The following is a 9,478-nucleotide window of genomic DNA, read 5'->3' on the forward strand; positions in this document are numbered from 1 at the left end:
TTTTCCCCCAAAGTGTCCATTTATTGCGCTTATTTACTTTATGTCCCATATTCCAGATTTAGTCTACCTTTGCTTTTATAATAACCGCCACTCTTGTACATGTGGTTGTGGGGATTTGTCCTTTCAGCTACAAGAGCATTAATGAGGGTAGGCACTGATTTTGGAAGCCCTGAGGTCTGAGGTGCAGTCAGTGCGGTTGAAGTCAGGGCTTTGTACAAGACTTTGTCGAGTTCTTCCACTTCAACGTTGGTGGACCATGTCTCTATAAACCACACTTTGTGCACAGGGTCATTGCAATGCAGGAACATGTTCGAGCCTCGTAGTTGCAGAGAAGGGGAAATCATAACGCTACACACAAAGATAAAACTGTTTGTAGCAACAGTTTTGGAAGAACCACATATGGGTGTGATGGTCAGGTGTCCTTTGGCCACATAGTGTACATCATTATTTTATATATTTATTGTAAATGACAGAATTGAGATTTTTATTAGTAGTATATTATCCATACATCTTCTATACTGCTTAATCCTTTTCAGGGTCACAGGCAAACCTAGAGCCTATCCCAGGGAGCATCGGGCACAAGGCGGGGTACACCCTGGACAGGATGTAGTATATCATGTTTACATAAAATGGGCCGTTTTCGTTGAGTAAACCTATGCAAAATGAGCATTCTATGCTGTGAAAAATGTTAAGTAGCAAGAGTGCACTAGGGTCTAGAGCAGTGGTAGCCGCCAGGGGGCGCCCGAGGGGCCTCAACAATTTGGTGTGAAAAATAAATTCTGACACACACACGCAATCAATTCCTAATGTAATGTAAAGATGTAAGATGTAATTATTATTATTAATAATAATAAAAAGGGGCATATACATCCAGAAGTCTGTATTTTTAATGTGTTTTAAAGACATGTTGCAAAAGGGGGGCCTCGGTCAAATGTTAATGTCATGTGGGGGGCCTTGTCCTGGAACAGTTTGGGAACCCCTGATCTGGAGTGTGTTTCTAAGGTATATAGACATTAAACCTGGTGCCTGGTGATAAAAGCCCAGTATATAGTATATACACCGCGCGCAAAAAACTCACCCAACCTGATTTATTATAAAGTTTCAGACTCGAAATCCAACTAAACGTTTAACCCCGTGTCAGTCGTTGAATTCCAGCGATTTAATCCACTGTAACCAAACAAACTTTGACCTTAAAGAAACCCTTAAACTTTGAACTTTCCCCTTGTATAGTCCCTTCCCGCCCTCCTGCTCTCTCCACTGCTAACCGCCGCGAGGAAGAAGGTACAGCCGTTCTTACCTATTTAACGCTTTTAAACCACTTTGTGTACTGAAATGTGTTGTTTGAATGTGTTCCCCCCCCGATTTTTATTCTCGTAGCCATGGAGATCACGTTCACTGGCAAGCGCGCGCTCGTGACGGGAGCCGGAAAAGGTATTTATTTATTTATTTATTTATTTATTTATTTATTTATTTATTTTTAAGACGCAGTGGTGATTATTGTCTTTTTCACGTCAACACACCGGCGAGTGCAACAAGCTCACGTCATTTGCTAGCGTTGTGAAACGTGTACAAATGAAACGCTTTAATGCGCATTAACGGACTGTAACGCGTTCAGGCATCGGGAGAGCCACAGCTTTGGCGTTAGCGCGCGGCGGTGCGGAAGTGGTAGCGGTCACGCGCACACAGGCTGACCTGGACACGCTTGTGCACGAGGTAAATAAACATGTTAGGTGGTAACAGACAGGAAATGACGTTTTGTCACTTTTAAATCCTTTTTCTCCTCCTGCAGTAAAACCTGCTTCCTATTTATCTTAGTTATTATTTCTTTCTGTCGGGCTTTCAGTCCTGTTCCTCAGTCTTTCTTTCTTTTGTCTGCCTGCCTGTCTTTCTTTCTGTTTTTCTTTCTCAGTTATTCTTTCTGTCTATCCGATTTAAGACACAGTCTTCTTTCTGTCTCATTCTTTCTCTGTTTCTCTCTGTCTTTCTCTCAGTCTGTCATTTTCACTCTGTCTGTCATTGTTTTTCTCTGTCTTTCTCTCAGTCTGTCATTCTGTCTGTCTCTCTTTCTCTCAGTCTGTCATTGTTTCTGTCTGTCTTTCTCTCAGTCTGTCATTGTTTCTCTGTCTTTCTCTCAGTCTGTCATTGTTTCTCTCTGTCATTGTTTCTCTGTCTTTCTCTCAGTCTGTCATTGTTTCTGTCTGTCTGTCTGTCTGTCTTTCTCTCAGTCTGTCATTGTTTTTCTGTCTTTCTCTCAGTCTGTCATTCTGTCTGTCTCTCTTTCTCTCAGTCTGTCATTGTTTCTGTCTGTCTTTCTCTCAGTCTGTCATTGTTTCTGTCTGTCTTTCTCTTAGCCTGTCATTGTTTGTCTTTCTCTCAGTCTGTCATTGTTTCTCTCTGTCTGTCTCTCAGTCTGTCATTGTTTCTTTGTTTCTCTGTCATTCTGTTTGTCTGTCTTTCTCTCAGTCTGTCACTCTTTCGTTGTTTCTGTCATTCGGTCTGTCTGTCTTTCTCTCAGTCTGTCATTGTTTCTCTGTCGTTCTGTCTGTCTGTCTTATTTCTATCTGTCCATCGATTACAATCCACTGAATATTCTTTCATTACAAAGATCCTTCCACATGATGGTAACATTAACAGTGAGACAGGTTTTGACTTGTGGCCCTTTATTCAGACTGGTTTACCAAAGTCATCCATCAGGAAACGTCCTCACATCCTCTTAAATCCCACTTATTCTTAAACATTACTTGTAATTCTAATGAAAACCAAACACTTATTAGAAATATTACCTTCATCTTTTCCTCATTCCTAAGTGTGAAAAGTTAGTAATTTGTGTGGGATTTTTAAAAAATTGTGTTTATTTTTTGCATCTGTAAAGTGCCCTTCTATTAAGCCTGTGTGTGTGGACTTGGCGGATTGGGATGCTACAGAGCACGCGCTGAAGGATGTGGGTCCTATTGACCTGCTGGTAAACAATGCAGGCTGCGCCAGGCTGCAATCCTTCCTCGAGATCACGCAGGACAGCTTTGATATGTAAAGACATTTTCACTTTCTCATATATATATATATATATATATATAAAAAAAATTGCACATTTCGACTTGCCATGCTTTCCCTGTAATTGCAGGTCTTTCAACGTCAATGTGAAAGCAGCCCTGCATGTTGCACAAGTAAGGAGAGAAAAGAAAAAACAGAACCAGTACTTACTCATTAAAATGGCCCATGTTTACTAAAGGTGATCACTTTAAATATAGATTGTGGCCAGAGGAATGAAAGCCAGGGGAGGTGGTGGCTCCATCTTGAATATCTCCAGCCAAGCGTCCCACCGTGCCTTTAAAGACCATGCTGTGTACTGTGAGTAGAAAGAATCTATTGACTGTTATAGGTGGGGGAAAAAAACCCCTTAAGTAAAGCAGACTTTAATACAGAAACAAAGTAGTTGAACACTGCTACTTCCCACCCTTATACGACAGCCAAAGGAAGACGCAAAACATAAAAATTGATTCATAGGAACATGCAGAATGCATTAAATATCCATAATCTAGAGATGCATTACGATACACACAACTCAGACCTGGTGGTGGATATGAACATTGGTTGCTCTTTAATAGCAGGATTTTGTACCTATAAAGACTGTGTGTCCTTGTTGGGATTTATTGTAGAGTATTATGAGTGGACTTGGACTTGATTATGATTGTTTATAGCTCTATTTATTTCGGCTTTTATGGTTTATTAAGTGCAATATAAATGTGTCTAATAAACCGCCAACTCTGTATATTTAATGCTCAGCACAGTTTATTGATATTTAAAGGAACATCCAAGATGATATGAAATAAGGGCCTCTCTGCTGTAAGGAGACAAAGTAGGCTCCATCATTACATTTATTAGACAGACAGTTATTCAAAACATGGCTCTGTGCTAGTCCTGGGATTTGACCAAACAAGCTTCTCTTCGCTATCACAGAACTTTAACTTACGGTAGCCTTTAAGTCCAAAACCCATGAACAAACCAGAAACACAACAGCACATCAGAAAATGCAACAACAAGATCAACGACATAATGGCATGCTCGGAAACAAAACGGCAAAACCAAAAACAGAACCGCAGATTCGAGCAAAACTACAAACACAATAGTAAATTCAGAAGCAACCCCAATAACACAATAGCAATTTCGGAAGCACATCAGCACTAATCGAAACAGACTTGCTGGGCCCTTACTGAATAATCACTGAAATGCTCATGGAAATGGAGAGCTTGTGGATGTTTACATTATACATATACAAACTTAAATTCATTTATTTATGCTTTTATTCTTGCTGTTTTTTTTCTTTTCAAGGGCATCATATAGTGCTATTTCCTATATTCTGTCAGCTTTGCACACCATTAAGATCAGTATGCGAACGCGGAAACCCCTCCTGAAGGAAGCATACTCCTCACTACAACAACTCCAAGTTAAATCATTTTCACTCGGCTAACTAGATAACAGACTGAAAAAGTGCAATTCTTTTTTCCTTGTGATGCTGATAGAAGCCGTGTCCAATCAGCACCGTTCGTGTAACCATCAACGAGTACCCACCTCTTCATTTGGAGTTCATGTTTTTGTTTTTGTTTGGGGAATTAAAAAAAAAAATTAATTAGCTGTTGCGTTTTTGGTTAGCTAATGTGTTTTGCTTTTACTGCTGTCACTTCCTTCCATCTCCTCATAATCTCTTCTTCTTAAAAAGTATTAGAATATATCAGACAGTGCCTTTTTTTTTATCACTGTTAATGAAGGTGCTACCAAAGGAGCGCTCGACATGCTGACTAAAGTGATGGCTCTGGAGCTGGCGCCCTACCAGGTGAGTCACTGTTACCTCGTTAATACACAATGATGTAGGCAAGTGGAAATACCTTGAATATAGTTAAATTAATCTACTATGTCCTATTGTATGATTATAATAAACTAAATCGAAGAATATTTAGCCTAGTGTTTAGTATTAATTTTTTTTGGAAGAAGCAAAATTATTTGCCAATAATATAAAAAATGTATATAAAGCTTGAAATGAGGAAAATGTCTAGAAATAGCTTTAATAATCTTATATTTTTTGCTGTAATATTACAGTAGGAAATACTAAATAAATTTGGCTTTATTGAAGAGATTTTCACTTTTTTTTTTTTTTTTAACCAAAACATAAAATGCTGCTAACAATGGCTCTGTTCTCTGTGTAGGAAAGATTGTGTTTATTTCTCCCATGTCACTCAGTGATACTAACCAATCGAGGGCTTCTGTGAGCAAAAAAAAAAATGTCTTAGATGGGATTAAGGGGGTTTAGTCCTGCAAGCCTGTTTATACTAGCTGCATTGGTGATAACTAAATAAGGAGAAAAGGCTGCTTTTTATTCACTTGCATTCAGAAAGTCTAGGTGTGCGCTCAGTAAATCCAGTGTCAGTTGGATGAATGCTTTCTCATAATGCAACAGCAAGCCTAGTGATGGTCTAGACTGCTGTAACAAGTGCACTGGCGTTCCATTCCACCGGCGACATGGAAATCGATTTATCGGACATTTTCAATCAGTATATTGAAAATGATTATCGTTGTAAGTCTGTTTTAATATTAGCCAGGACTCTGTTGGGTTTCTGTTTGTATTGAGATTCTGTGTTTAGCTGATGGTGACCAGGGAGATGGGAAAGATGTGGGGGGTTTTTTTGTTTGTTTTTTTGTGATTGTTGTGACCAAAAAAAAACTTGATTTTGCTACGTCTTTTTTTTTTTTCAAAATTTTCAGAGTACTTTGTACTCTTTTTTTTTTTTTTTTGTGTGTGTGTGTAGAAAGCTGAATTGGTGAAATTGCAATCACACAAAATTATTTAAATGTCTATTATTTCATTGTTTTTTTTTAAATGAGACCTTTTACCTGTACTCCTGTTTGACGCACGCGAATCGACGAGGGCTTTGGATGAATGTGCGTTGTGATGATATCACATGATGCGCCTTGCCCCGAATCTGTAGAAAATGTGGACAGTTTTGAAAAATTGCAAGATCCTCTGAATCTTGCCGAGGTTGCTTCATTTTGTGCTTATTTCTGCAATCGCAAAATTCCTGGACGGAGTGGAAAGGGGAGGGATGTGAGCCCCCTGTTGGCCAAACAATTCCCACCTCTCTCTTTTTTCTATAAAAAAAAATTATAAAAAAAAGTGTGTGCGCAACTATAACAATAAAATTATTTAATTTAAACCTAGTGAGATAGGTAAAAATACTTATGAAACACTGCTTGTTCTTAAAGCCCTGAGTGTCTTGATTATTAACCACCACTGTGTTGTGTGACATCACGAATAAATTCAGTGCTGAACATGGGCACCCCCAAAACAGGCTTCTGGTAAAAAAAAAATTTTTTAAAAAGAGTTCAATCCCACAGTTAACCCACAGCTACCTGTTTAATACAAGTATGTGTGTTTTGGATGTGAATTTTCCTAATGACCTGTAGTGCTACTGTATTATGAAAGTAAATATTTATTAAATTTTTCTCGCTGATATTTTTTTTTTTTGCGGTCAAATTTGTGCAGATCAGAGTGAATTCTGTAAACCCAACTGTGGTGTTAACGGACATGGCAAAGATAGGATGGAGTGACCCCGTGAAGGCCAACGCCATGATATCACGTATCCCTATGGGCAAATTTGCCGGTGAGTTAAAATGAAACGATCATTTAAGAGAGGGGATTCCGGTACAAAGTCCTACAATTAAATATAGCTTTGGATCAGTGTCAGGTAGTTTAGTATTATAATATTGGCGTATACTGTACTGTCAGTTTTATATATATATATATATATATATATATATATATATATATATATATATATATATATATATATATATATATATATATATATATATATATATATACTAGACAAATTCCATCTTCTAGTACTATATCTGATGAAACGATCATCTGTCGTTTTTGTTTTTACAGAAGTGGAGGATGTGGTCCATGCCATACTGTTTCTGCTCTGCGACAAGAGCGCCATGACTAACGGAGCGTTCCTGCCGATAGATGGAGGCTTCCTGGCCAGCTAGATTCAGCTATGGGAATTGAGGATTGACAGAGCTTGAAGGAAAAATATTAAATTTCGGACACACACATCATGTCCTACCGTAAAAATTATATTGTACAGAAGTGAGAGGTTGTTCTCTCCCAATTAGTAACTGAAAATCTGTACTACTGAGAAGATGGTTGTAATGGTGGCACAAATACAAATACATGGGCTGAATTAAATTGTTCTTGAAGGTATATTGACTATTGTGTATTGCACTTGTTCACATCCAGCCAGCGTTGTCTGTTTCCAGAACAGCAGGAGAAATAAGCTCATTCAAAAAGAGAACAATTACATTATACAGATACACAGTCAGATTAAATTATTAATTTAGCTAAACAGCTGGTTTTTTTTTTTTTTTTTAGGAACTATAAGCTAAAACACTACTACTACATTATTCATGTATTTATTTTCTTTGGCAAGATGGCACTCGGTGTCAGGACATCAGTTACACAAAATACAAAGGAGGCTTCTATTCGTGGTATTTTTCATAGGCCATTTGGTTTGCTGCCATCACCCCTCCTCATCCTACACAATAATCCTCTGTCCTCCGCTAATAGGGAACTGACAGCATTGGCCAGTAATGCCCTTGTTCCTCATGCCTTTTGATATCGTTACTTTGAACCTCAAGCTTGACTAAGAAATGAATTAATGCTACAAATAAAAAAGGGTTTCTATTTTCCAAAAAGATATGGAACTTAGAGTTTTACAGTACAGTTGACATTTTATTCGTTTTGTGCTTTTTCTCCAAAGCAGTTCACAATCCTGAGAGAAAAAGCACAAGCACTAATCAGAGCAGCTGGAGGTGAGGAGTGTTGCTCAAAGGCAGTTGAGCTGAGGTTTGAAAGAGGTCGAGTTGTCAAGACACCTGACCCTACATACTCGTATGTGTTGCTTCCCCGAGCTGTTGCCACACAGTTGGAAGCATACAATTATATAGAATGTCTCTGGATGCTGTAGTATTACACTTTCCCTTCACTGGAATTAAGAGGCACAAACTTGTTCCAACATCACAATGCACAAAGCGAGCTCCATGAAGACATGGTTTGCCAAATTCGGAGTGGAAGATCTCGAGTGGCCTGCACAGAGCCCTGACCTCAACCCCACTGAACATCTTTTTGGACGAACTGGAACTCTGATTGTGTGGCAGGCCTTCTTGTCTGACGTCGGTACCTGACCTCACTTGTGGCTGAATGGACAAAAATTCCCACAACCACGCTCCAAAATCTAGTGGAAAGTTATTATTAGAGGTTATTATAACAGCAAAAGGAGACTAAATATGGAATGGGATGTTCAACAAGAACATTTTGGTGTGATGGTCAGGGGTGCACAAACCTGGCCGTACAGTGTAGCTATAGATTTAGTTAATCGTTTCTCTATAGAATAAATAGAATGAGATTCAAATGAGAGAATTATGTTTCAGGTGCTGGCACAGCAAAAACACGTTAAAATGATATTTGAGTAAAACAGAATTGACGTCTCTTTGCCAAATATAAAAGATGTATTCGTAACATATTAAGACAATGATACAGGATTAAAACTTGCTCACATAAAAAGCTGAGAGAGGAGACTGAAGCAGATGTCTCCTTTTCATTTCCATCCGATATTGCTTCCACGAGAAACTATACATTACATTTTACATTTATTCACTTAGCAGACGCTTTTATCCAAAGTGACTTACAAATGAGAAAGATACAAGCAAATAATTGTTTCAATAATAAAAAAAATCATTCTTAAAAAAGTAAATTCAATAAATTAGAGATAAAAGGAGCGATACAATGATCAGCCATAACTTCCTTTAAGCAGCAGATGTAAGTTGTGAGGTGGGGCCTCCATGGATCAGACTCGTTTGTCCAGCACATCCCACAGATGCACGATTGGATAAAGATCTGGGGAATTTGGAGGCCAAGTCAACAGTATTAACTCTGTCATGTTCCTCAAACCATTCCTGAACAATTTTTGCAGTGTGGCAGGGCGTATTATCCTGCTGAAAGAGGCCACTGCCATTAGGGAATACCGTTTCCATGAAGGCATGTGCTTGGTCTGCAACAATGTTTTGGTAGGTGGTACGTGTCAAAGTAACATCCACATGAATACCAGGACCTAAGGTTTCCCAGCAGAACATTGCCCAGCGCATCACACTGCCTCTGTATTATTCCCATAGTGCATCCTGGTACCATCTCATCCCCAGGTAAGTGACGCACACGCACCCGGCCTCCACATGACGTAAAAGAAAACATGATCCAGACCGAACCACCTTGTTCTATTGCTCCATGGTCCAGTTCTGATGCTCACGTGCGCATTGTAGGTGCTTTTGGCGGTAGATAGGGGGTCAGCATGGGTAATCTGACCGGTCTGTGGCTACGCAACCGCATACACAGCAAGCTGGGATACACTGTGTTCTGACACCTTTCTGT

General features: G+C 39.0%; 1 protein-coding gene across 1 annotated transcript; it reads left to right on the forward strand.

Moving 5' to 3' along the window:
* Window positions 1-1,175: 1,175 nt before the first annotated feature.
* Window positions 1,176-7,258, forward strand: dcxr (dicarbonyl/L-xylulose reductase). The gene is made up of 9 exons (XM_017483012.3): window positions 1,176-1,281; window positions 1,378-1,431; window positions 1,616-1,713; window positions 2,873-3,027; window positions 3,122-3,164; window positions 3,249-3,348; window positions 4,767-4,831; window positions 6,536-6,653; window positions 6,941-7,258. The coding sequence occupies exons 2-9, from the start codon at window positions 1,380-1,382 to the stop codon at window positions 7,042-7,044; spliced, it is 735 nt and encodes a 244-aa protein (XP_017338501.1). The 5' UTR covers window positions 1,176-1,281; window positions 1,378-1,379; the 3' UTR covers window positions 7,045-7,258.
* The last annotated feature ends 2,220 nt before the right edge of the window (window positions 7,259-9,478 follow it).

The sequence above is a fragment of the Ictalurus punctatus genome, chromosome 13 (genome assembly GCF_001660625.3).
Source record: "Ictalurus punctatus breed USDA103 chromosome 13, Coco_2.0, whole genome shotgun sequence".
Taxonomy (NCBI): domain Eukaryota; kingdom Metazoa; phylum Chordata; class Actinopteri; order Siluriformes; family Ictaluridae; genus Ictalurus; species Ictalurus punctatus.

Excerpts from the sequence above, each read along its gene's own strand:
- dcxr (XM_017483012.3), top strand. The coding sequence starts at position 1,380 with ATGGAGATCACGTTCACTGGCAAGCGCGCGCTCGTGACGGGAGCCGGA. Across the intron at positions 1,714-2,872 it reads TGGACACGCTTGTGCACGAG|TGCCCTTCTATTAAGCCTGT; the intron begins GTAAATAAACAT and ends GCATCTGTAAAG. Across the intron at positions 3,165-3,248 it reads CAGCCCTGCATGTTGCACAA|ATTGTGGCCAGAGGAATGAA; the intron begins GTAAGGAGAGAA and ends CTTTAAATATAG.